We start from the raw sequence: 27,000 nt of genomic DNA, 5'->3' as shown, positions 1-27,000 counted from the left end.
CTTGACAGAAAGTTCGGAGAGCTAGCGGTTAATGTCCATGTTGCCGGACAAATCCAAAAAGCTGATCTAGACACTGTCGAGGTTGCAATAAGGAGACCTTATTAGCATCCACCTCGCTACGGAACAACCTATGAGAACCAATTCGGAAAGCGTCACCTTCTGGGATGACTCACGAGTTAAGGGAGCATGACCCAAAACATGCCTCTAGAGTACATGCCTCTAGACCTGCAGTGTCGGATTCAAGTACCGATTGCACAAGGCTATCACCAGACTCTGGTGAAAACGGCAACAATTGAGTCACAGGAAGTGGAAACACCTGATGATTTAAGTCAACCCAGCACCTTTGTGGTTAAAGAGGGAGAGATTAGCCTTAGGCCGATGACAGGCACCTCTAAGGTTAATACTAACGAGTTAATATCTTCTTCTGCTTGGCAGGACTACCAGCGTATGTGGGAAAAATTAATTTTCCGCAAAGGAGTAAACCCAGGCAAGACCATTATAGAAACATCCGAAAAATGTAATAGGGTAAGGATGTTAGAAGGGTCAAAACCAAAAGAAGTTTGAGAATGGTATGATTTTGGAGCTCTTGTTTTAGTTCATACTATGTCACCAAGTTTTTCGAAAATCTCAAAACTTCCGGAGTGGATTAGTGGGGCGGTTTTTTATTCATGAAAAAATAACCCCCACTTAAAGAGATGCGATATTCTGGAGATAAAGTTTGTATTTGTTGCTCCAGAAACGGCAGGAAAGGGGTCTCATCCAACATTTTATTTCATGAAATTGCAGAGGCCAGACATGGTGACTTTCAACAAGATCAAAGCCACCTCAGACGAAGCTCCCCTGGTATCAACCATTACTGAAGACAGCATCTCTACTAAAAAAGCTTGGGGATTATGGGTCTGTCTCACGGAGATGAACAAAGTCAAATATCAGTTTAAAATCTTCTCGAACAAAGTGAATGGATCGTTTTAGTTAAATTTCATGACAGGAAAAAGCACTGAGTTCACAGAAAGCTTATTCGAGAAAGAGAATGTTAATTTGGGAAAATAAGCTGCCAGCGACCGAAGCTACAACAATGAAGACGTGCAATATGTTGCATGTTGGGCAATGACATAACCATTTGTGTCCCTGTTGCGAAAAACAAGAAAAGCCCTGTTCGGGTCACGAAAAACAAACCCGAACCGGACCAAGACAAGGGTAATAGTAGTAGTAGTAGTAGTAGTAATACTAATAAATATAATAATAGTAGTAGTAGTAGTAGTAATACTAATAAATATAATAATAGTAGTAGTAGTAATAATAATAATACAAAAAGCCAAAAACCCATCATTGTGTTTGGATTTGCGTTTTAGTTGTTTTGTTTTGTGTTTTGAAAATAGAGAGAGAAAAATAAAGATAAGTAAGTGTGTGATGAAAATAGATGATATATTTGGATTTGTGTTTTTGGATAATTTAAAATATTTTAAAATAAGTGGTGTAGATATCATGTTGGGATTTGAGATACAAAAATCATTGTTCATTGTCAAATTATATATTTTTATATATAAATATATATATAAATATTTTATGTTTAATGTTGTATTTTTTATAGATAAAAATTAGTATTTATTATCAAATTATGTCTGTTTTATATATATAAAAAATACACAAATAAGACGTAAATATACAAAAATAAACATTGATGTGTTTTATGTAGTCACAAAAAATAGGAGAAAACAAATCCAAACAAAGGCATCTCTTTCTCTCTCTTGTTCTCGTTTCTTCTTCCTCTTTCTTTCTCTCTTTCTCTTTCTATCTCCATTCTTTCTCCTCTCTCATTTCTTCGCCAAACCCATCTCAGTTCAACTTGCTCGAACAGGTGATAATTGTAGAATCGCCCCCGATGAGCAACGAGTTGAATATGAACGACGCTGAATATTCACAAATTTGCGATGCCGGTGGGTCGAACTTTGGATATGGTTCACCGGCCTATGTTACCGGATGGATGTACGTCAATCAAAATAGTCAAATGTGTGGTCCTTACATTCAGCACCAGCTGTACGAGGGTTTATACACTGGTTTTTTGCCGGAGGAGCTCCCTGTTTACCCCGTCCTGAACGGGAATCTCCTCAATCCTGTGCCCCTCAACTACTTTAAGCAATTTCCTGACCATGTTGCTACCGGCTTTGTTTACTTAAATGTGCCTGCCCCTCGCGTAAAAGAGTCTAGAAATGATTGCCATGGTTCCAATGACCAGAAACTAATCCCTGAGAAGAGCGATATAGATGTAAAGTTCCCACTGGTATGGAGGATTGCTTAGACAATGATTTTATGACTTTAAAAGTTTCCTATGACATTCAACTTGTTGTAATTTTGTTATATCGTTCAAATTACAGTCAGGAGATGAATCTTGCTGGCTGTTTGAGGATGAGGAGGGAAGAAAGCATGGACCACACTCTCTGACTGAGCTTTACTCATGGTGTCACTGTGGATATATCCGTAATTCACTATTGGTGATTAACTGTAGTATTTTCAAGTTGGGATAAAATCTATTTTGTGCAAGTAATTATGAATGATTTTGTCATCTCGTTCAGTCTGTCAGAAAAAATTAGCTCCCCTATGCATATAGTTTCCTGAAGATTTGCTGTTCCCTACATTTATAGTAATTGTTTCTTTGCTTTTTTGGAGTTATCTGTCCGGTCGAACCCGGGAAATTTTTGTTGGTTGTCTTTTTGCTGCTTAAAAGATTCTAAAGAGTTACTTCACTATTGATACATGTTCCACTTTAATAGGAAGACTGGTGGATGATCCGACTGTGTCATCTTCGGGATCATCTTAAATAGAAAAATATCAGAAGGCGTCGAATGGACGGAGGTTGCATGGAGGCAATAAGTCTTCTGTTTTGAACATGGCATTTCTTTTGTTTATGTAGAATTCACCTATCCTTTATCACCTTTTGTTCCTTTGTCAAGTTCAATGGTCAAACGAATGATTCATTTATTTATCCATTCTCAAATAATGCAGCATCTGCAGCCTGATATGTTTTATTAGTAATTTTTGACGCTTCCGTAAAACAGGAGGAGAAAAGTTAAGATGGTTCGCTTTTGTCTGCATCTGTGATTTGTTATACTTGAGTTATCTCCTTCAAGTTGTATATGTGACTTTCTATGCACAGCTTTAAGTTGATGAGACCAGTTCTTGAATGAGAAGCTCAAGAGATCTGTGGATCCCTCTTGACCTTTTTGTATATGTTCTGCTCTATGAGGGCTGTGTCAAAGTGTTAAGCAATCATGCATTGTCATGGGATTCTGAGACTTGAATTTCCACTACAGTTTTAGGAAATAAATACAATACTCGCCAGATATTATTAAATGTAACTTTTAACATCTTTAGTCTCAAAGATTTAGTCGACAATTGTATGTCATTTCATGCTTATATTTTCCCAGTATTCTCCTGCAGATGTGAGAGTTTTAGCTAGTGCTTTAAGAACTGTCCTTTGGGAACACACAGGCTGAGCGGTAGTTATGCCTTGCGGCAATACAAGGGCGCTTGCGCCCTTGGCTTTGTAGGGCCATGCCATTACTTCCCCAAAGCTCCTTACTGATTGGGCATATGTGTGATTGAAAAGGTTTCTTGAAGGCCCAGAATTTGTTATTCAATACCTTACTTATATTTTTTTTTAAAAAAAATCAGATTTCTCGGGGCATTTGCTCTTCCCTGAGACATATGAAACACCTTAGCCATCGATACCGCCTTTTAAAACACTGGTTTAAACTCTATCCGTAGTTGACTTCAAGTTTTTGCTTATGTAAAGCTTCATCTTCTGATCCTGCTCTATTGTGTTGCTGTCTTTTTTCCCCTTAAGCCATTCCTTATTGATCATGTCATGGTACTTTGGTGCAGATATATCATGCTGATAATAAGTACAAACCCTTGGATTTGGATTCACTGTTAAACACTTGGCGAACAGCTAGACATGGAGCTGTATTTGGGCATGACGTGAATGACCAACTCACTGGCTCAGCATTTAACTTGATATCTGAGATTTCTGAAGAAGTTTGTTTGCAGCTTCACTTTGGGATCATGAAAACAGCACGTAAAGTTGTACTTGATGAGATAGTTAGCTGCATAATTTCTGATTCTCTTGCCACCAAGAAAAGTAACAAGAATCATAACATTGAACCACTTATTCACGATGCCAAATCCTGTTGTTCTTATCGCAGAATGGTATGTACTCACATATTAGAAAAACTAATCATGTTACTTATCGCCTGTAAATGTTTCTATTCTTTATGTGTCAGTCTGAAGTATGTCAAGTGAGGAATGAACATGTTGCTGCTGGGGATGAAGTAGAAGTATGTAACACTGTTGAGGAAAGATGCAGTAGTGAAACAATGAGATCTCCTCCCAGCATGAAATCAGTTGGAGGCTTTGATAACTTTTGTGCTGCATATATCGCTGTTAGCAGGACGCTCTTTGATTCTTGTTTGCAAGTCATGTGGAATGCAATCTTTTATGATCCTGTAACTGAGTATACATCCACGTGGAGAAAGATGAAACGGTGGCCTCCCCCTTCTTATGTTGGTGAGCAATGCATTACATCCAAACAGTTCTCTGTGCAGAGAACAAAGCTACCAGCATACCATGTATGTAATGATATTTTCGTATTTTTGGTTTAAGTTTTTGGTGTATGTATGGTTCTGAATTTAAATTTAATGGCTTGACAGCTAATGGAGGAACAAGACTCCTCCAGCTCTGAGGTGGATTGCCCTCCTGGTTTTGAACCAGTGAGTACTGCAATAGATGTACAATTGCAGTCACCATCAGTTTCTTCACCTTTTGAGGGACAAAAGTCTTCCAAAGGAAATGTTTTGAGCTCCGATACTATTTATGGTGACATGGAGGTCATCTTGGAATATATACTGGATAACCTTCATTCATCTTCAAAGTTGTCGTTGGTAGATTACTTTAAGAGATTTGTGGATGAGGAAGTGAAGAAGGTGGTTGATTTTCCAAAAAGTAGTCATAAGAAAGAGGTAAATGGATGGAACTTTCTTCAATACAAGCTTTTTTTTATGTCCACCTCCAGTTTCCCTAGGAGAAAGAGTTGTCATGTTAAGATGCCTTGTGTTTCTTGTCCAACTATCTTATCATGTGTTTGTATAAAAATATCAATCTTGGCAGGTAACTCTATACTCCTCTCATCTGCCCAACCATACAGGTGGATACAATTCTCAGAAAATCCCAACACTTCTATTCTCAGATGATCGCCAACATCCACCTCAATTAGTAAAAAATCTGTCAGATCAGAGTGTAATTCACTGTCATGAAGTTTCTGTGACAACTTTATCGAAGAGTGCATTTCAAAAACTGCCAATGCATTTAGATGACCCAACTGGTATTGAAGTAGATGAACTGTGTCCAGCTCTATCCGAGGAAAGTATGGAAGAAGACGTTCTGTTACATTTCTCCAAGCGCTCTTTCCAGAAATTGACTATGCATTTAAATGATGCGAGTAGTATTGCAGTTATTGATGAATTGCGCCCACCTCAATCTGAGGAAATTACTGAACGTTGTTCTTTATCACAAATTGGACAAGTGCAATCATTTAAACTAGATGGGCATGCTTGGAAAACCACTTTCCAGGTTGCATTGATGATAAGCCGGTTGAGGATATATGACTATGTCATGAAAAAATTTGAATCTTTATATGATGATGCTATTGAGAAAGCTATAACAGCGACATGCTCTTTTAGGAGATATGAATCACCCAATAAGGTAGTATTTATAGTTACCTGATGATTTACTTTCATTAGTGGGATGGGAAAGATAGATTCTTTCTCTTCATGTCTTTACTTTGCTTTATCAGGGTACTGTGCGTTGCATGAATAAAGAAAAACCTGATGATGGAGAGAGATATTCTGAAGTATCTTTATTGAAAGAAGAATACACATATTCTCGGAGGAGAAAGCTGAGTGGTAAAAAATCAGATTCATTTATTCTCTCCCTGACTATGGGAGAGACTGATCATCTGAACCGAGCATCGAAAAGGTCAAGGAGATCTTATACCCTTAAAACTATTCCTCAGGCTGCTCAAGTTCAATATATGATTCCTCATTTAGAGAAGCAGGGTCCAGAAAATGACAGTAACAAGCCATGTGCTAATGTTAGCATCCTTGGGGAAAAGGGATCATCCATGCAAAATTGTAGTTGGAGATCAGAGAAAGTTGCTCGTGCTATTCAAGGTATTCTGTTTTTTCTTTTTCTTTTTCTTTCTTTTTTGTATTAATTCTGCAGTCCAACAGCTAAATACTAAAAGTTCTGATTATAAGAATACTTAAAAGATGATTTCTTCGAAGATGATTCAAGCAGCAATACACGGAATACATCCTTTTTGACCAAAGACCAGCACAATCTTGAGAGGATTACTTGTGCCAAAAGTCTGGAATCGAATTCTTTGGATTTTGAAGCTACTGGTAGCACCACCAAAATGCCAAAAGGTTGGTATCATATCTTATTTCTCTTTATGTCATATTTGTCCTGATTGCTAGTCCGAAACTTATTTGTTGAGCAATTTTCCAGTACTGTGATATTATATACTAATCTTGCTGTTGTCTACTCTTTTACAGCAAGTAAGGTCTCAAAACTTAAAAGGAAGCAACTGATTGATGATACGCAAATTTTGCGACCAGGGAAAGTCCAGAAACTAGCAAATGGCGTTGCAAAACAATCACTATGTAAACAAGTTGATGCACATAAGATTAAGAGAAGTAAGTCGAGGATAGCAAGACCTTGTCCCCAGTCAAATGGTTGTGCCAGGTCGTCTATGAATGGCTGGGAATGGCGTGAATGGGCTTTGACTGCTAGTCCCGGAGAAAGGGCTCGTGTCCGGGGTAGTCGCCCGCATTCTCAATATATGAATTCTGAGTGTATTGGTTCTCATTCATCAAGTTTTAAGGGACTTTCTGCGAGAACAAACAGGGTTAAGTTGCGTAACCTTCTTGCTGCCGCAGAGGGTGCCGATCTTCTTAAAGCAACACAGTTGAAGGTAATTGAATGATGATCCTCATGTCATTGTCTGCTCGTTGCAATAAATAAATTAGCAATTTTTCTTTGACCAGGCAAGGAAAAAACGTTTGCGTTTCCAGCGAAGCAAGATACATGACTGGGGTCTTGTTGCGCTGGAACCAATCGAGGCAGAGGACTTTGTTATTGAATATGTTGGAGAACTTATTCGCCCTCGTGTGAGCAGCCTCTTTCTTTTTTATTGCTTACTGATATGAGCTGTCCGAGTGGCTTGAATAGTCCATTGTTTTGTCTCCTTTTAGATTTTGTATGTATTAGCTTTTCATTCTAGAAGAATATGACTTTTGCCTAGAGGCATTTGTACCATAAAGGAGAGAACTCGATAATCTTCAGTGACCATATTGTGATGGAGTAACGGAGCTTTTGGAACCTGGCGTAGATACCCAAGTGGCACTAAAATATTACTGTTTGGAATGTTAAATTAAGTATTAGTATCTTGTACTGATCTCATCACTAGGGTCAGTACTTTTATCCTATTAATGCAACACTTTCACTTGTACAGATATCTGATATACGTGAGCGCCAATATGAGAAGATGGGAATTGGGAGTAGTTATCTTTTCAGATTGGATGATGGTTATGTGGTAAGTAAAACAAAACTTGTATTCACTCAGCCTAACAGAAGACTTCTGTAGACAATAAATTGAATCTATTTTTATTTGGTTACCATGCATTATTCTACTGAATAACCTTCTATTTGCTTGCAGCTCAATTTCTTCATTATTATATTGTTACTGAACTTTTCATCGACTTATATTGAACCACTTCTGCCCCTTCACCTTTGTTATTCATCAATCCTTTCTGTTGTTTGTTTCGGACTTTCTACTTATGTTACTCAATAGTCAATTGGTCCCCTGCCAATATTTACAGTGTTTACTTTCTATGTTTGCTGGTCTAATAGTCATCCTGAGCTCGACTTGTGAGATGTCCAACGGGAATTTAATGATATGATGGTTGTCTTATGCTATATAATAAGATCATTGTTGACAGAAAGCAACACTATTTAATTGATTTATCTGCAGGTTGATGCTACAAAGCGCGGAGGGATTGCTAGATTTATAAATCATTCTTGTGAGGTAACCATGGCAAAAGGGTTATGGCTATGTTGCATTGGTGGTTTGGTACCTTAGTCATTCTAAAATGAGATTACAATTTTGTTGATTTAAATTCAGCCTAACTGCTACACGAAGGTCATTAGTGTTGAGGGGCAGAAAAAGATTTTCATATATGCTAAGCGGCACATATCTGCTGGTGAAGAACTCACTTACAATTACAAATTCCCATTGGAGGAGAAAAAGATACCTTGCCACTGCGGTTCTAGAAGGTAACACAACTTATAGTTGTTACGTTGTTAGTGTGCTTTAGCCTTGTCACAGCCTTTCCCTCACTTGAGAATTACGCACTGATTTCAGCCCTGGAAATTTTGGTTGAAGAACATACACATAATTGAATGGCCTTTGATATTTACTTTGGTTGTGTTATGTGCTTTATTATTTATAAGCATGTTTCATGAAAAATGTTTCAGTCTATGGCTCTAACAGTATTGTAATGTGACTTGTTTGTGTGACACACAAGTTGATGAATGAAATCAATCTTTCTTTTGGTTACTCTTTTTAGAATGTTCATTGTGATAGTGGTTGTGACCTTATCCTGCATTTTGGAGTTCCTTATGTGTTTTAGTATTACTTTTCTGAATTTTGTTCACACATAATTTAAATTTGATTTTTACTATCTTTTAAACCTTGTCTATTATTCTCCCCTGTTAAATTGTAGCTTGACTATATACGTCAAGTGATTTGGTGATAAGTAGTTTTATTATTGTGAGTTGTTTCCATCCCTACTGTAATTATTGGGACACCTATTTTGGTACTTATAAAGAAGTTGGTGGAAAGTAATTGCCTGCAGAATAGAGTTAAGACCTTCTGGGAAAGAAATGAAATGCTGACATTACCATGAATGCACAAGCTTGAGGATGGCTTTGTGTCATGTCTGATTGAGCAGCCTAACAAGTTGCAAGAAAGTTTCAAATTGCTCTGCCTATTTAAGGCATTATTTTCCTTGTCAGGAATACAATTTCTATATCACTGTTTGGCAGATAGTTAATTTTCTCCACATATAAGTGTTATTTAGGTAGAACTTATCAGGTTGTCAGTAGTAGTCTGTTCTCATTGATCTCGGGGTTGAATACATTAAAGTAACATCATCCTGTTAACTACCTCTCCCTATGTTGTTGTCAGTACAAACTAGATATGTTTCTTACTAAGTTTATTCCTATATTAACTAGGCTGCTTTATTGATGAGACTTGATTATCTGCCTAAATTTTTAGGGCAGTGAAAGTCATCATAATTATAACATGTTTGGATTTCAGAAAATAATGCAATTTCAATTTCTCTTTTTAATAGAGTCATTGGTGCATTTTGAGGGTAACATGATACATACTTCCTCTACACTAAATGTTGCTGTGTCCGGAAGTCAATGTGATCAGCTGCTCTATATGCTCTTTGTGTATTATAATAGTTGTATTCATATTCTTTTTGGCTTCCGTTCATCAATTGCCTGCTGATTGCCTTATCTTTTAGGTGCCGCGGGTCACTGAACTGAAGGTTGAGGAGTTTATAACAGGTTTATTCTAGTATTCCTTTTCAATTAGAATACATTTGATACGTTTATGTTTGAGTTGGTCATCGTTTTTTACCTGGTTTTGATAGGCCTCCATGAACTGGGTAATATATCTAGAGTTGACATTTGGTCATGTTCTTTCCAAGGTAATCCCTTTCTCCATTTCTATTTTCACTCAGCTAGCCTTCATGCACTTTTAACGTGAATTCTTCAGATAAGGCAATGAACCAAAAATGGGTTTAGCATTTAGCTTTTGGTCTGCTCCCCTTTGATAGTTTTATGATGCCAATACCAGTGATGCCTTGTCACAGCAGTAACTATTATGTAAACATTGACATTTTTGTTGTTGATAAACTGTCTGCAAGATGTACTAGGATTCCTTTTCCAGCCATGATCGCATTACTCAGAAAGTTATATGATGGAAATTGTGATGTGATGCTTTGAATTTGTGTGGTTGCTTTGTGGGGTTTCAAACAAGAAAACTATTTATCTTCCAGAGCACAAATGCTGTGTTGTGGTTTACCTACTTCACTTTGTTCAGTTAAACTACGTTTCGCTAGCAAAAGATGTATTTATCTCATGTGTCTCGGGGGTCCTAAGATGGCAAATTTGTTGTCAATAGCATCTCATAGTAAATTAATGGTATCTTGCATGGACTCCAGTTGTTGATCCCCTGTGTATGCTCTTTCAGGTTATTAACTGCGGCAGCATGCTGCGACTTGACTCCATTGCATTATTGCAGGATGTCCTTTTCATGTCAATCGTTAATGATGATGACATTTACCCAACCAATGAGCATATTCTTGTAGATCATTTCCTAGTAAATTAATGGTATCTTGCATGGACTCCAGTTGTTGATCCCCTGTGTATGCTCTTTCAGGTTATTAACTGCTTCAGCATGCTGCGACTTGACTCCATTGCATTATTGCAGGATGTCCTTTTCATGTCAATCGTTAATGATGATGACATTTACCCAACCAATGAGCATATTCTTGTAGATATCGCTCAGTTGCAGATGAGTTTCTCCTCTTAAGAACTGAAAGTTAGTTGTTTTTCTTCATTAATTTAGGGATAGTTTGGAAATCAATGCCATGTACAAACATACCGACAATTTTCAAATATTTCATAATATAAAAAGATTTGTTATTTGGTAGGTATAAAAGAACATCCTCTCACACAGGGTGGTTGCACACAGTCATGCTCTCACGGAAGATTGCAAAATTGTATGGTTCGCTGAAACAATTTACAATGGGTAATATGAATTCTTAAGAATGAATCTATCCTACTTGCTATATTTGCCTCCTGTGTTGAGATTGCAATGATTCTTCATATGTGTCTTACATGGGAACTTGAAGTTGATCTTGGCCTATTCCAGTATCCCAGGTTATCTACTAGTTGGGCCTGTAACACTGTGTGAAAATTACGGTTTCCTGCCTTCCATTTATCATACAAGCGTGATCTTAAGTCTTAATGGTACGATTATTTTGTAAGAGAGTCCTTATTGTCCTATGGATTTGTGTTAAATAATTTGCATTAGTTCAGCAACATGTGCATCTCAAATTTTTACATCCAGGATTTGAGCTTGGGTGCTCAAAAGTGACTGAGATGATAAATGCTCAATTTGTTACAATAGATCACTTGCTCGGTGACATGATTGGTACAATTACATAGCTTTTAAGTGCAATTTCCATTGCAAATGCTGATAGTAGAGTTTCACAATTTGTACATGCAATTTCCGTTGCAAATGCTGATAGTAGGGTTTCGCAATTTGTACGTAGCGTATTGGTTGCTGAATTAACTTAAAGAGTGATGACCAAGTTTTTTCAACAATACATGGATGGTGCAAGTCCCAATTATTTCCTTTTCTTTTTCAATTTTATATTGCGTAGGGAGAAGCAAGCAGTCTGTAGACATGCGAAATGCTTAGTGGATTGTATGTCGAGGCTTCTGGTATGTGTCTCCTATTTCTTTATCTACTACTTATTGAGTGCCTAATAATTTTTAGTGGCAGACCCTAATGAATATCAGAAGCATCTGGAAATTGTTTGTTGCTTTGAATATTAATGTTACAAATAGTCACTTCCTTTAAGGGAAAGGGGAATGGATCTTGTCAGAGCACGTCACGAGAGTTTAAAAGCGCAGAACTGATTATGTGGTTAATTAGGGGGCTACTCTGTTAAGACGATCTTGCGAGAGTACATCATGAGAGTTGAAAAGCGCAGAACTGATTAGGTGGTTTATTAGGGGGAGCTCCGTTAAGCCAATCTTGTGAGAGTACATGAGTGAAAAGCGCAGAACTGATTAGGTGGCTAAATTAGGGCTGCTCTGTTCAGACAAATCTTGTCAGAGTACACCATAAGACTTGAAAGTGCAGGACTGATTAGGTGGTTAATTAGGGGGCTACTCTGTTAGGACGGGCCTGGCCAAGTGTGAAAGGGTACTCTTCTGTCGCAGCTGGTTACGAGTGCTCTTGCTTGCCTTGAGAGTTAGAGATCACGTGGTGTGGTTGTACTGTGGCACATTCCAATGTGCTCCGGGATGCCATATCATTTTCATTACTTATTACCCGACAAAAAAGGAACATAAGTTTTAGTTAAGTTTTATATAGCTATGAGGTTACCTACACACATGCAACTTCCAAGGATACAAATCACATGTTTGATATGAGATAATGAGCATTCAAAAAGAGTTACTCTTTGTTTCCGAAGGCTAATACAAATGCTTGGCGTTAAAGGGTAGTTTGTTCCTTTTCATTTCTTATTTAAACATGAGGAATAATTATTTCCTTGAAATTCATTACAGATTATAATAAAAAAAGCTCCCTCTGTTACCCCATAATTGAAATATCATAATACTATATTCTTGTCCAGTTTATTCCTTTTCATTTCTCATTTAACCATGGGGAATAATTATTTCCTTGGAATTCATTACAGATTATAATAAAAAAAGCTCCCTCCGGTACCCCAAAATTGAAATATCATAATACTATATTCTGTCCCGGTCTGCCTTTGTGCATTTATATTGGATATTGTATGTCAATATCAGTTTATCTGTAGAGGTACATATTCATATACTTAGATCTATTATATGAATGCATGTGTAACTACGGGTGCAGCGTGTAGCGTGTATGAGTTGACCTTTCTTGATTTCGAAAAATATATGAAAGCACATTTTTAACATAGATTTCATAATATTTTTTATTATTTGCAGATATCGGTGGATATTAAAATGTTATTATACGTTATTCTGCATGTGCATTTGTAAATTGATATTGTAATGTGTTTGTAGTAAAGTCAAGTTTGTATATATAATTTTTTGGAACAGAAAAGTCAAGTTTGCATTTACGTTATTCGTACTAGGCATATGTAGTTATGTTGATTGTGTACAGTGGTTGTAGTTGGTACTTGGTACTACAAAGAAGGATATCATACTCACCACAAATTAATTTCTTTTTATCCTAGTCCAACTATGTAAATTAGTGAACATAACAACAGAATGGAAACATTGCTTAATCTTTTGACTTGTCATCATATTGTGGCAAAACAATTGACCCTGAAAGGATAGAGTATACATTATTAGTATTAGGCGGATCATTGCTATTCCTAGGTGGTTCAACAGTGATATCTTAAGTTGGAAGCCCTAGCTACATAATTGCATAGGTATTAGACTTTCGGTGGGTTTGTATTAAGTTTTATAATAATTAGAAACTTTACGTTTCGTCATTTTCTTATATTTATAAATGCCAAGGTTGAGGATTTTGGTGATGTATGTCATTCCATAATGTCTACATAATATATTGAGCAAAACATAATTTTTCTTAATTAGTTAAATGTGAATTTCTTATGAGATGGAATGTATTTATGGAGGGGGTGTTACAGTCCGACCTAGCTGGGGATGCTTCAAGGTGAAATAGGGGTCCTACTGATCATATCTCGTTTTCCCAAGGGGTTGGCCACGTGTGCGTCCTCGTCATTTTTTGCCCGAGTAGTTCATCACCAGTTGGCAAGCGTCATTCTGGCGAACAGGGTGGCATTGGGCCCTCTGACCCTTTGGGTTGCCAATCTCTTTGGGCTTCGCCCTTCTTGACCGATGATTGAGGGAAGCTTCTTTGGGCCTTCTCTAGACCTCCTGCTTCATTAGGTTTCCTTGGGTTGTATTGGGCTCTTGTATGTGGGTCGCAGATTGGGCTAGCTACTTATGGTCGTATTAGCAAGAAAGATTTAATGGCTATTAAAATAAATAGTGTATAATAGAGGGTGATACCTATGAAATGGGCTGACTTTAATAGGATCAAGCTACCCAAAAAGAATAAAAATATCACAAGAGTCCAAAGAAATGCAAAGCCTAAAGTGCTCTCAGGAGGCCCAATTCGGGTAAGGGCCTAAAATGCTCTCAGGAAGCCCATTACAGATAGAGCCCCCAGGGAATCCGACAAGAGGTGCACCCAAGAATTAAATTGGCCAAAAGAAGTCCACCAGCACAAATCTGAGAGGGCCCCGACCCAAGAACCCTCACAAGCCTAGAAAGAAGTTTATGGACTTGAAATTCCCCAACCAAAGTCAAAGCCCATCCCACGGACCATCCATAGGTGGCCTAAGTGGTATACACATAGAATCTCTGGAGGCACATCTCACAGATTCAAAAAAAGACCAGCAGCCCCCGGGGACACGTGGCGTCTTAATCCAAAAGTAACCTTTAAACCCTAAAAGCTTGAACTCCGACTGGGAGAAAACATCTGCTCGACCACTTCCCAAAGAATTTGGGAAGGCATCCTTATCTTTAGAAAATATCTTCATCTGCAGCGGACTCCAATTGCCCTTTGGGATGGAGAGTCTCCAACCACCAAGATATAACCCTCCACCGAATTCGGCGGATCCTCCAACCGCTGGGGACTCTCCCCCGAATTCGTGAGAGATTCAACCTTATCTAATCATTTTGAGATCATGTTCCACTGAATTCGTGATCTTCTCCAACCGATTGATGGTTGTCTATAAATTAGAGAGTATCCTAGCGGGAGGATGATATGTTTTTGAACTTAAGCCTACATACTATAACTTTCACCTTCATACTACCGCTTTATCTAAAAGAAATACTGTATTTCGTATTTAAAGTTTTACTTCGATATCCATCTTTCTTTTGTACACGAAAAACGAGTAATAATACTCTCTTCATCATCCATTTACACCTCTTTTATTTCCAGCACTTATTTACTACTTCCACTCCTAGTGGACTCGAGCAACACTTTTTCTTTTTGCTCGCATCAAAGGGTATAATGGTCAATTAAATAAAAAACTTAAGAGGTAAGAATAATTAATGGAAAGGGCATATTAGCGATATTTATGAAACATAGGGGGATTTAGGTTATATTTTAACATTTTGGAGTCTTTTGCAGATTTTTATAAAACCCGGGTAGTATACGCAATTAACCAAATATTTGAAATTATGCATCGTCTCCTCTCACATCATGTTAAATCACCATTCACGACAGCGTATTAAAATAAAACAACTGATTATATTGATCTTTTCAACAGGATGATTATCGCACCAACAATAAGCACGCTCTTATCATAGAGGGGCGCTGTTATTGTCATCGTGCATATGTATTTTTTATGTACCACTACGCTGAGGAATAAACCACACAAATTTCACCTAGGGCTGCGGCTGGGGCTGTATGCCCCAAATCAAAGTCCCTAACGTCTTCAACTTGCTCTAACAGGTGATAATTGTCAAATCGGCCCCCGATGAGCAACAAGTTGCATACGAACGACGCTGAATATTCACAAATTTGCGATGTCGGTGGGTCGTCGAACCTTGGATATGGTTCACTGGCCTATGTTACCGGATGGATGTACGTCAATCAAAATAGTCAAATGTGTGGTCCTTACATTCAGCACCAGCTGTACGAGGGTTTATACACTGGTTTTTTGCCGGAGGAGCTCCCTGTTTACCCCGTCCTGAATGGGAATCTCCTCAATCCTGTGCCCCTCAACTACTTTAAGCAATTTCCTGACCATGTTGCCACCGGCTTTGTTTACTTAAATGTGCCTGCCCCTCGTGTAAAAGAGTCTAGAAATGATTGCCATAGTTCCAATGACCAGAAACTAATCCTTGAGAAGAGCGATATAGATGTAAAGTTCCCACTGGTATGGAGGATTGCTTAGACAATGATTTTATGATTTTAAAAGTTTCCTATGACATTCAACTTGTTGTAATTTTGTTATATCGTCCAAATTACAGTCAGGAGATGAATCTTGCTGGCTGTTTGAGGATGAGGAGGGAAGAAAGCATGGACCACACTCTCTGACTGAGCTTTACTCATGGTGTTACTGTGGATATATCCGTAATTTTCTATTGGTGATTAACTGTAGTATTTTCAAGTTGGGATAAAATCTATTTTATGCAAGTAATTATGAATGATTTTGTCATCTCGTTCAGTCTGTTAGAAAAAATTAGCTCCCCTATGCATATAGTTTCCTGAAGATTTGCTGTTCCCTACATTTATAGTAATTGTTTCTTTGCTTTTTTGGAGTTATCTGTCCGGTCGAACCCGGGAAATTTTTGTTGGTTGTCTTTTTGCTGCTTAAAGATTCTAAAGAGTTACTTCACTATTGATACATGTTCCACTTTAATAGGAAGACTGGTGGATGATCGGACTGTGTCATCTTCGGGATCATCTTAAATAGAAAAATATCAGAAGGCGTCGAATGGACGGAGGTTGCATGGAGGCATTAAGTCTTCTGTTTTGAACATGGCATTTCTTTTGTTTATGTAGAATTCACCTATCCTTTATCACCTTTTGTTCCTTTGTCAAGTTCAATGGTCAAACGAATGATTCATTTATTTATCCATTCTCAAATAATGCAGGATCTGCAGCCTGATATGTTTTATTAGTAATTTTTGACGCTTCCGTAAAACAGAAGGAGAAAAGTTAAGATGGTTCGCTTTTGTCTGCATCTGTGATTTGTTATACTTGAGTTATCTCCTTCAAGCTGTATATGTGACTTTCTATGCACAACTTTAAGTTGATGAGACCAGTTCTTGAATGAGAAGCTCAAGAGATCTGTGGATCCCTCTTGACCTTTTTGTTTATGTTCTGCTCTATGAGGGCTGTGTCAAAGTGTTAAGCAATCATGCATTGTCATGGGATTCGGAGACTTGAATTTCCACTACAGTTTTAGGAAATAAATACAATGCTCGCCGGATATTATTAAATGTAACTTTTAACATCTTTAGTCTCAAAGATTTAGTCGACAATTGTATGTCATTTCATGCTTATATTTTCCCAGTATTCTCCTGCAGTTGTGAGAGTTTTAGCTAGTGCTTTAAGAACTGTCCTTTGGGGCACACACAGGCTGAGCGGTAGTTATGCCTTGCGGCAATGCAAGGGCGCTTGCGCCCTTGGCTTTGTAGGGCCATGCCATTACTTCCCCAAAGCTCCTTACTGATTGGGCATTTGTGTGATTGAAAAGGTTTCTTGAAGGCCCAGAATTTGTTATTGAATACCTTATATTTTTTTTAAAAAAAAATCAGATTTCTCGAGGCATATGCTCTTCCCTGAGACATATGAAACACCTTAGCCATCGATACCGCCTTTTAAAACACTGGTTTAAACTCTATCCTTAGTTGACTTCAAGTATTTTCTTATGTAAACCTTCATCTTCTGATCCTGCTCTATTGTGTTACTGTCTTTTTTCCCCTTAAGCCACATCTGCATAAATTTATAGGGTAGTGAAAATCATCATAATTATAACATGTTTGGATTTTAGAAAATAATGCAATTTCAATTTTGTCTTTAGTAGAGTCATTGGTGCATTCTGAGGGTAACATAATACATACTTCCTCTACACTAAATGTTGCTGTGTCCGGAAGTCAATGTGATCAGCTGCTTTGTATGCTCTTCGTGTATTATAATAGTTTTATTCTCATTCTTTTTGGCTTCCGTTCATCAACTGCCTGCTGATTGCCTTATCTTTTAGGTGCCGTAGGTCACTGAACTGAAGGTTGAGGAGTTTATAACAGGTTTATTCTAGTATTCCTTTTCAATCACATTTGGTACTTTTATGTTTGAGTTGATCATCGTTTTTTACCTGGTTTTGATAGGCCTCCATGAATTGGGTAATATCTCTAGAGTTGACATTTGGTCATGTTCGTTCCAAGGTAATCCCTTTCTCCATTTCTGTTTTCACTCAGCTAGCCTTCATGCACTTTTAACGTGAATTCTTCAGACGAGGCAATGAACCAAAAATAGCATTTAGCTTTTGGTCTGCTCCCCTTTGATAGTTTTATGATGCCAATACCAGTGATGCCTTGTCACAGCAGTAAACTATTATGTAAACATTGACATTTTTGTTGTTGATAAACTGTCTGCAAGATGTACTAGGATTCCTTTTCCAGCCATGATCGCATTACTCAGAAAGTTATATGATGGAAATTGTGATGCTTGACTGTGAATTTGTGTGGTTGCTTTGTGGGGTTTCAAACAAGAAAACTATTTATCTTCCAGAGCACAAATGCTGTGTTGTGGTTTACCTACTTCACTTTGTTCAGTTAAACTACGTTTCGCTAGCAAAAGATGTATTTATCTCATGTGTCTCGGGGTTCCTGAGTTGGCAAATTTGTTGTCAGTAGCATCTCCTAGTAAATTAATGGTATCTTGCATGGACTCCAGTTGTTGATCCCCTGTGTATGCTCTTTCAGGTTATTAACCTGCTTCAGCATGCTGCGACTTGACTCCATGGTATTATTGCAGGATGTCCTTTTCATGTCAATCGTTAATGATGATGACATTTACCCAACCAATGTGCATATTTTTGTAGATATCTCTCAGTTGCAGATGAGTTTCTCCTCTTTAAGAACTGAAAGTTAGTTGTTTTTCTTCATTAATTTAGGGATAGTTTGGAAATCAATGCCATGTACAAACATACCGACAATTTTCAAATATTTCATAATATAAAAAAGATTTGTTATTTGGTAGGTATAAATGAACATCCTCACACAGGGTGGTTGCACACAGTCATGCTCTCACGGAAGATTGCAAAATTGTATGGTTCGCTGAAACAATTTACAATGGGTAGTATGAATTCTTAAGAATGAATCAATCCTATTTGCTATATTTGCTTCTTGTGTTGAGATTGCGATGATTGTTCATATGTGTCTTACTTGGGAACTTGAAGTTGATCTTGACCTATTCCAGTATCCCGGGTTATCTACTAGTTGGGCTTGTCACTCTGTTGTGAAAATTACGGTTTCCTGCCTTCCATTTATCATACCAGCATGATTTTAAGTCTTTAATGGTACGATTATTTTGTAAGAGACTCCTTATTGTCCTACGGATTTGTGTTCAATTTAATTTGCATGAGTTCGGCAACCTGTGCATCTCAAATTTTTGCATCCAGGATTTGGGCTTGGGTGCTCAAAAGTGACTGAGATGATAAATGCTCAATTTGTTACAATAGATCACTTGCTCGGTGACATGATTGGTACAATTACATAGCTTTTAAGTGCAATTTCCATTGCAAATGCTGGTAGTAGTGTTTCGCAATTTGTACACGCAATTTCCATTGCAAATGCTGATAGTAGGGTTTGGCAATTTGTACGTAGCGTATTGGTTGCTGAATTAACTTAAAGAGTGATGACCAAGTTTTTTTCAACAATACATGGATGGTGGAAGTCCCAATTATTTTCTTTTCTTTTTCAATTTTATATTACGCAAGGAGAAGCAAGTAGTCTGTAAAATGCTTAGTGGATTGTATGTCGAGGCTTCTGGTATGTGTCTCCTACTTCTTTATCTACTACTTAGCGAGTGCCCAATAATTTTTAGTGGCAGACCCTAATGAATATCAGAAGCATCTGGAAATTTTTTGTTGCTTTGAATATTAATGTTACAAATAGTCACTTCCTTTAAGGAAAAGGGGAAAGGATCTTGCCCGAGCATGTCATGAGAGTTGAAAAGCGCAGAACTGATTAGGTGGTTAATTAGGGGCTACTCTGTTAAGACGATCTTGCGAGAGTACGTCTTGAGATTTGAGAAGCGTAGAACTGATTAGGTGGTTAATTAGGGGGCAGCTTCGTTAAGACAATCTTGTGAGAGTACATGAGAGTTGAAAAGCGCATAACTGATTAGGTGGCTAATTAGGGGCTACTCTATGAAGACAAATCTTGTTAGCGTAGTCAGAGTACACCATAAGACTTGAAAAGCGCAGGATTGATTAGGTGGTTAATTAGGGGCTACTCTGTTAAGACGGGCCTGGCCCAGTGTGAAGGGGTACTCTTCTGTCGCAGCTGGTTACAAGTGCTCTTGCTTGCCTTTTTTTTTTTTTTTTTTTTTTTTTTTTTTTTTTTGAGAACCAACAGTTTGATACAGCATTAGCCACCAAGTTAATCCAATGCTGCGGGAAACCCTTTAGTCGCATGACTTGAAAGAGGAACTCCCAGTTAAGGCTGCTGGCACCAGAACTTTTTTTTTTTTTTTTTTTTTTTTTTTTTGGGGAAAGCCGCCTGTGCCTAGGCGGGGGGTTTGGCGGACCCCTACCTGTTTATTAACTCGAAAAAATTATAGAGTGACAATTGAAAAGCGGTAAACAAGGAGTACTTACTCCCTTTACAGTCAAAGAAAATTCTAATCTATGTGCAACATTAGTGATTAACACTAAAAAATATACAACACAACTCTATTGAGCCTAGAAAGTAAGTAGAATTTGGCCTGTAGACATGCCCAGCCCACTAGTACAACTCCGTAGTGCCCTCACCAATCTCTCCCCAATGCCCGATCTCAAGCTCACCGGCGAAGGTATGGAGTGCCCATTTTATCAAGTCGGATAATGCCTCGCAGTACTCCCGTAATGTCCTCCTGATACATAACTCGAGTCAACTGGCGAGAAGCGGCATCCTTCGCAAGATGATCAGCCGCTCCATTAGCCTCTCGAAAAATATGTCGTACGTTCGATCCTAATTCCTGTTGGAGCTGCACAATGCGCATGATCAAATGCTGCACCTCCTGCTGGAGCTGCACAATGCGCATGATCAAATGCTGCACCTCCCATATCCCAGATGCCCTAGACTGTAAGAGTTGGAGAACGACTGTAGCATCCACCTCAACCACTATGGGTGTTAAACTGTGTGCTCGAGCTAGCTCTAAACCTAAGTGCTCTTGCTTGCCTTGAGACTTAAGAGGTCATGTGGTGTGGTTGTACTGTGGTACATTCCAATGCGCTCTGGGATGCCATTTCATTTTCATTACTTGTTACCCGACAAAATAGGAATAGCAGTGTTAGTTAAGTTTTATATAGCTATGAGGTTCCAGACATACACATGCAACTTCCAAGTATACAAATCACATGTTTGATACGAGATAATGAGCATTCAAAAAGAGTTACCTTTTGTTTCGGAAGGCTAGTGCTTGGCGTTAACGGGTAGTTTGTTCCTTTTCATTTCTCATTTAAACATGAGGAATAATTATTTCCTTGAAATTCATTACAGATTATAATAAAAAAAGCTCCCTCCGTTACCCCAAAATTGAAATATCATAATACTATATTCTGTCCAGTTTATTCCTTTTCATTTCTCATTTAACCATGGGGAATAATTACTTCCTTGGAATTCATTACAGATTATAATGAAAAAGCTTCCTTCCTTACCCTAAAATTGAAATATCATAATACTATAATACTATATCCTTTGGTTCGGGAATATGAAGCCTAGCATCGGGGTCATGCGCAACAACAGGGGCATTACTCACTGCACGTTGCAGCAGACCTATCTGAATAGACATCTGTTCCATGTCATGCCGCATATCAGCGAAACCATCGCCTCCAAAGGCACCAGCGATCTCTTGGATCACCTGCCGACATTCATCCAACTCCGAATTCAGCACCGTGATCTCAGATTCCAGGAAAGAGACCTTCTCCTCTAATTCAGTCAATTGGGGTGTCCGTCCTCTAGGTTTCTCAGCTCGCTCGCTAGGCGATGCTGCATGTCGCGGGCTCTCCGCGTCTTGCCCTGAGGCTCTCGCAGTAGGATTTGTTTGGGTCACCGCAACCGCCTGGGTCCCATCTCGGCACGAGGCTCTGATACCAGCTCTCACGAGTGCCTTCCGCAATGGGCAGAAAGGAGCACCGTGTGGCTAGTAATCCGCCTGACTACTTCCTCCAATCGCAACACACACACTCCCGCTCGGCACTAATGTAACGCACCAAAAGGAATCACAATACGAAAAACAACAACAGCAACGACAATAGTTTGAACGCAGGATTTCAGAAAGTGGATTGCATTAAACTAAAAGGTGCGAATACAATGAACAACGATACTAGAGCAAGTGAATCGCCTTGAGGGGGACTCTAACACGTCACTAAACCAAGCTTCTTGAACTCATTGCCCCCCCCCGCCCCCCATAATAGGCTTAAAAAAATAAATCCTACTGAAAGCAGTAAACATTAAAAAGATTGAAAAACGCACTTCAGGAGGCCTAATGTCCCCTGAGCAATCTAACAACAGAAAGCAAAGTAAAAAACCAACGCCAAAAACTCTAAAACTGCGGAAGTCTAGCATCTTCGGCGAAGGTTGATTGGTCGGCCATGTAGAACGGTTGGGTGGCCGAAATACGCGTCAAAGGTGCCGAGTGCGCAGGCGGCCCTTGACACCCGGTCTGCCTTTGTGCATTTATATTGGATATTGTATGTCAATATAAGTTTATGTCTAGAGGTACATATTCATATACTTAGATCTATTATATGAATGCATGTGTAACTACGGGTGCAGCGTGTATGAGTTGACCTTTCTTGATCGGAAAAATATATGAAAGCACATTTTTAACATAGATTTCATAACATTTTTTATTATTTGCAGATATCGGTGGATGTTAAAATGTTATTATACGTTATTCTGCATGTCCATTTGTAAATGCATATTTAAATGTGTTTGTAGTAAAGTCAAGTTTGTATATATAATTTTTTGGAACAGAAAAGTCAAGTTTACATTTACGTTATCGGTACTAGGCATATGTAGCTATGTTGATTGTGTACAGTGGTTGTAGTTGGTACGTGGTACTACAAAAAAGGATATCATACTCACCACAAATTAATTTCTTTTTATCCAAGTCCAACTATGTAAATTAGTGAACATAACAACAGAATGGAAAAATCGCTTAATCTTTTGACTTGTCTTCATACTGTGGCAAAACAATTGACCCTGAAAGGATACAATATAGGCATTTGATTTGGGTCATACAGCCCCAGGCGCAGCCCTAGGTGAATTTTGTGGGGTTTATTCCTCAGCGTAGTGATACATAAAAAATACATATGCACGATGACAATAACAACACCCCTCTATAATAAGAGCGTGCTTATTGTTGTTGCGATAATCATCCTGTTGAAAAGATCAATACAATCAATTGTTTTATTTTAATATGCTGTCGCTAATGGTGATTTAACATGTTGTGGGAGGAGACGATGCATAAACTCAAATATTTGGTTAATTGTGTATACTACCCGGGTTTTATAAGGTTGATCTCTCACGAATTCGAGGAGGGTCCCCAGCTATTGGAGGATCCACGGAATTCAGTGGAGAGTTATATTTTGGTGGTTGGAGACTCTCGATCGCAAAGGGCAATTGGAGTCCGCTGCAGATGAAGATATTTTCTAAAGATAAGTATGCCTTCCCGAATTTTTTGGGAACTGGTCGAGCAAATGTTTTCTCCCATTCGGACTTCAAGCTTTCAAGGTTTAAAGGTTACTTTTGGATTAAGGCGCCACGTGTCCTCGAAGGGGTTGCTGGTCTTTATTTGATTCTGTGAGATGTGCCTCCAAAGATTCTATGTGTATACCACTTAGGCCACCTGTGGATGCTCCGTTGGATGGGCTTTGACTTCGTTTAGGGGATTTCAAGTCTTTAAACTTCTTTCTAGGCTTGTGAGGTTTCTTAGATCGGGGACCTCTCGGATTTGTGTTGGTGGACTTCTTTTGGCCAATTTAATTCTTGGGTGCACCTCTTGTCGGATTCACTGGGGGCTCTATTTGTAATGGGCTTCTTGAGAGGATTTTAGGCCTTTACCCGAACTGGGCCTCCTGAGAGCACTTTAGGCTTTGCATTTATTTGGAATCTTGTGATACTTTTATTCTTTTTAGATAGCTTGATCCTATTTGAGTCAGCCCATTTTATGGGTATCACCCTCTATTATACACTATTTATTTTAATAGCCATTAGATCTTTCTTGCTAATATGACCATAAGTAGCTAGCCCAATTTGAGACCCACATACAAGAGCCCAATACAACCTAAGGAAACCTAATGAAACAGGAGGTCTAGAGAAGGCCCAAAGAAGCTTCCCTCAATTATCGCTCAAAAAGGGCGAAGCCTAAGGAGATTGGCAACCCAAAGGGTCAGAGGGCACAATACCACCCTGTTCGCCAGAAGGTCGCTTGCCAAGTGGTGATGAACTACTCGGGCAAAAAATGACGAGGACGCACACGTGGCCAACCCCCTGGGAAAGCGAGATATGATCAGTAGGACCCTATTTCACCTTGAAGCATCCCCAGCTAGGTCTGACTGTAACACCCCCCCTCCATAAATACATTCCATCTCATAAGAAATTCACATTTAACTAATTAAGAAAAATTATGTTTTACTCAATATATTATGTAGACATTATGGTATGACATACATCATCAAGATCCTCAACCTTAGCATTTATAAATATAAGAAAACGAGGAACAAGTAAAGTTTCTAATTATTATAAAACTTAATACAAAGCCACCGAAAGTCTAATACCTATGCAGTTATATAGCTAGGCCTTCCAACTTAGGATATCACTGCTGATCCACCTAGTAATAGCGATGATCCACTTATGATGTAATTCAACTAGTCAGTGCCTCTGAAAATGCATGCGAAAGAATGAGCTGCCTACTAAATAAGTATAGCTAATTAGCTTATATATATACACATACATAAATACATAGTAAACCAATTTCATGCAATGATACTAATCCAAATTTTCAACATGCAACCACCACAAAATCATGAAATAACTAATACCACAATTATACATCTGTCTACAATACAATATATCCATAATCATCATTTATTTTCTTAGGGCCATGCTTACTCAAGTTGGAGTGCACCATCCGAAGGTCTTTGCCAGCTATTATCATCTCAATTGCAATATCTCATCATCTTTTTCGATATCACACAGCATACAACTCGTATGATATGTCACATCATGAATGATATTACACAAAATACTACTCGTGTAACATGTCACATCATCAATAATATATCACAACACATATCTCATATGATATCATGTCATCTCGAATAATCAATGGTAGTAGACAACTCGTCATTAATTATATCATCATATACCATTGCAGTATGCCCCAGTTAGGTAAGTTATCTTCCTATCGCAATTTACCATATCCCAATCAATAACTTCATAATTCAATTTTATTCGACAATCAATATCCCGAACAATAACTTCATCATTAAATTTCACTCAATAGTCAAATATAACATCATATAATCATTCATTTGTCTTTCTTACTCTATAATCACAGAGGAGCACATAGCAATATTTTCATAGGACAACAAGGTAATCCAAGCAAATCACCAACAATTAATGGTCACTTATACAACAAAAGTATATATATATATCCAATTAGCTATACTTATCTTAATTTGAAAACAATTATGCTAATAGAAGAAGCAACTCAATCCTCTTCTAATCATCGCGTCGTATAGTAACTTATAATACATATAATCAATATATTGTAAATAACATAAATTTTGAATAAAATATTATATAATCAACTAACTCATAAGAATTTGTTTAATGAAACTCCTCATATTATTATAGCTATTACTCTTAATAATATTTATGAGTAATCTCATATACATTTTTTTAATAACTATATTATTTCTCAAATATAATTTTGTAACATTTCAATGAATTCTCTTTCAATTTCTCACCAACATAAAATTTAATTAAATACCAGTACATATAATTAAGTATTTGATTAATCGACCAGATAAAATTGAGTAAATCAATTATAGTAATCATTAAATCTAACAAATTTTTAATTATCCAACTATAATATTCTTAAAGCAAATAATTATAAAAATTAAAAATAAATTAAATTTAAATTTAAATTCGAACCTCTCGGTTATCGAATATGTGTTTATGTATTTTTCTTATTTCAATTGTTAAATAGCAGTAGTTTATTATATATACATATGTAGGTGAGGCTGTGGAGGTGATGGCCCACACGCCAAATTCTCATCTTATATGTATATTATTTTATTTAAACTTTTTTAAACTTTGAATTTTACGTTCCTATTTTTTCTTAATTAGGACAGGACTATCACTCGTTGGGGAGGCTTCGGCTACAAAAATAGGTTTGGCTCCCCTAGCTGAGGGTAATATTTTTTTACACATATGCAAACATTCATATTTTAATCACTCTCTAATTAGAGCTTGTTATCTCGTCTTCATATTTTTCTCTTGACTAAGTTGCGTACTGATTCGGGCGTTAGAGTGTTAACATTTCTTTGCAGTTACCTTCTTCAAGCTTTTGAAAAAAATTGGGCAAAATGATTCAAGTCCACGGATCATTTCATACGCATAGTTTTTGCACGCATTAAGTAGCGCTATCTATGGGAAGTCCTCTAGGTGGTGGTAGGTGCGCCTTTGGCCCCCAGTGGGAGCCAACAACAGTAGGGTCCTCCAAGCCCATTGAGCCCTTGGTGGATCCCCCATGAAATAGTACCTCATTAGATACCTCTTTGGGAAGATTGTCTCTAGGACTACTAGAGACCATACAACAGATGATCGCCTTGATGGTGCAGGAGCAATTGATGGCTGTAATGCATGTACCTGTGGTGGCCCCTGTGGCTGTTAAAGCACCCGCTAAGGGGGAGGTGCCCCCAATTCGAGGAGGGGCAGGGTTAACCCCCAGAAGGATCCCTCCTCAGTGGATCGCTCACCTGAACTGGAGTGCTGAAGGAAAATGCCTGCTAGCTAGGCTCAAAACAACTATACATGGGCCTACTCAGCCTAAATATGATAAATTTTGTTTCCATTTTGATTACGGAAAAAAGATATAGAATAACTCATTTAAAATAGATACTTGCAGGATTTAGTGTGCTAGAAGAAGGCTCAAGGTATATGCACTTACTAGAAGCTTGAGTAAGGGAAGGGAAAGGCTTGGGAGGAGTCTAGCCTAATCTTCCCAAGAAGGATATCCACAAGTCCTCGGTATTCAGGCGTTCTGAAGACGCGAATCCCCCCCCCCCCAAACAATTCTTTGAAGACCGTCCAAAAACTTAACCC

The 27,000-nt window shown here is 38.0% G+C and overlaps 1 protein-coding gene and 1 long non-coding RNA gene across 50 annotated transcripts; one reads left to right on the top strand and one right to left on the bottom strand.

Annotated features, from left to right (window-relative positions):
* Nucleotides 1,737-18,665, top strand: LOC105165803 (histone-lysine N-methyltransferase ATXR7-like). 49 transcript variants are annotated; one of them, XM_020694587.1, is made up of 25 exons: nucleotides 1,737-2,281; nucleotides 2,376-2,492; nucleotides 3,883-4,206; nucleotides 4,281-4,625; nucleotides 4,707-5,015; nucleotides 5,164-5,757; nucleotides 5,849-6,224; nucleotides 6,324-6,479; nucleotides 6,609-7,027; nucleotides 7,101-7,223; nucleotides 7,568-7,648; nucleotides 8,087-8,140; nucleotides 8,237-8,388; nucleotides 9,645-9,687; nucleotides 9,774-9,788; nucleotides 10,616-10,726; nucleotides 10,839-10,936; nucleotides 11,574-11,634; nucleotides 15,401-15,827; nucleotides 15,922-16,038; nucleotides 16,317-16,452; nucleotides 16,549-16,611; nucleotides 17,661-17,703; nucleotides 17,785-17,841; nucleotides 18,382-18,665. In XM_020694587.1, the coding sequence occupies exons 1-14, from the start codon at nucleotides 1,883-1,885 to the stop codon at nucleotides 9,664-9,666; spliced, it is 3,471 nt and encodes a 1,156-aa protein (XP_020550246.1). In that variant the 5' UTR covers nucleotides 1,737-1,882; the 3' UTR covers nucleotides 9,667-9,687; nucleotides 9,774-9,788; nucleotides 10,616-10,726; nucleotides 10,839-10,936; nucleotides 11,574-11,634; nucleotides 15,401-15,827; nucleotides 15,922-16,038; nucleotides 16,317-16,452; nucleotides 16,549-16,611; nucleotides 17,661-17,703; nucleotides 17,785-17,841; nucleotides 18,382-18,665. The 49 variants fall into 49 exon arrangements, with proteins under 49 accessions (XP_020550246.1, XP_020550242.1, XP_011083247.1 ...); XM_020694583.1 differs by having other exon boundaries at nucleotides 9,774-9,830; XM_011084945.2 differs by having other exon boundaries at nucleotides 9,774-9,830; nucleotides 10,565-10,726.
* LOC110012184 lies at nucleotides 20,170-20,821 on the bottom strand. The gene is made up of 2 exons (XR_002287347.1): nucleotides 20,720-20,821; nucleotides 20,170-20,677 (listed from the first exon to the last, which is right to left on the bottom strand). It is a non-coding gene; the product is annotated as an uncharacterized LOC110012184 (long non-coding RNA).

This window comes from Sesamum indicum, linkage group LG6 (genome assembly GCF_000512975.1).
Source record: "Sesamum indicum cultivar Zhongzhi No. 13 linkage group LG6, S_indicum_v1.0, whole genome shotgun sequence".
NCBI lineage: Eukaryota > Viridiplantae > Streptophyta > Magnoliopsida > Lamiales > Pedaliaceae > Sesamum > Sesamum indicum.
This window is presented reverse-complemented; position numbering and strand designations above follow the sequence as displayed.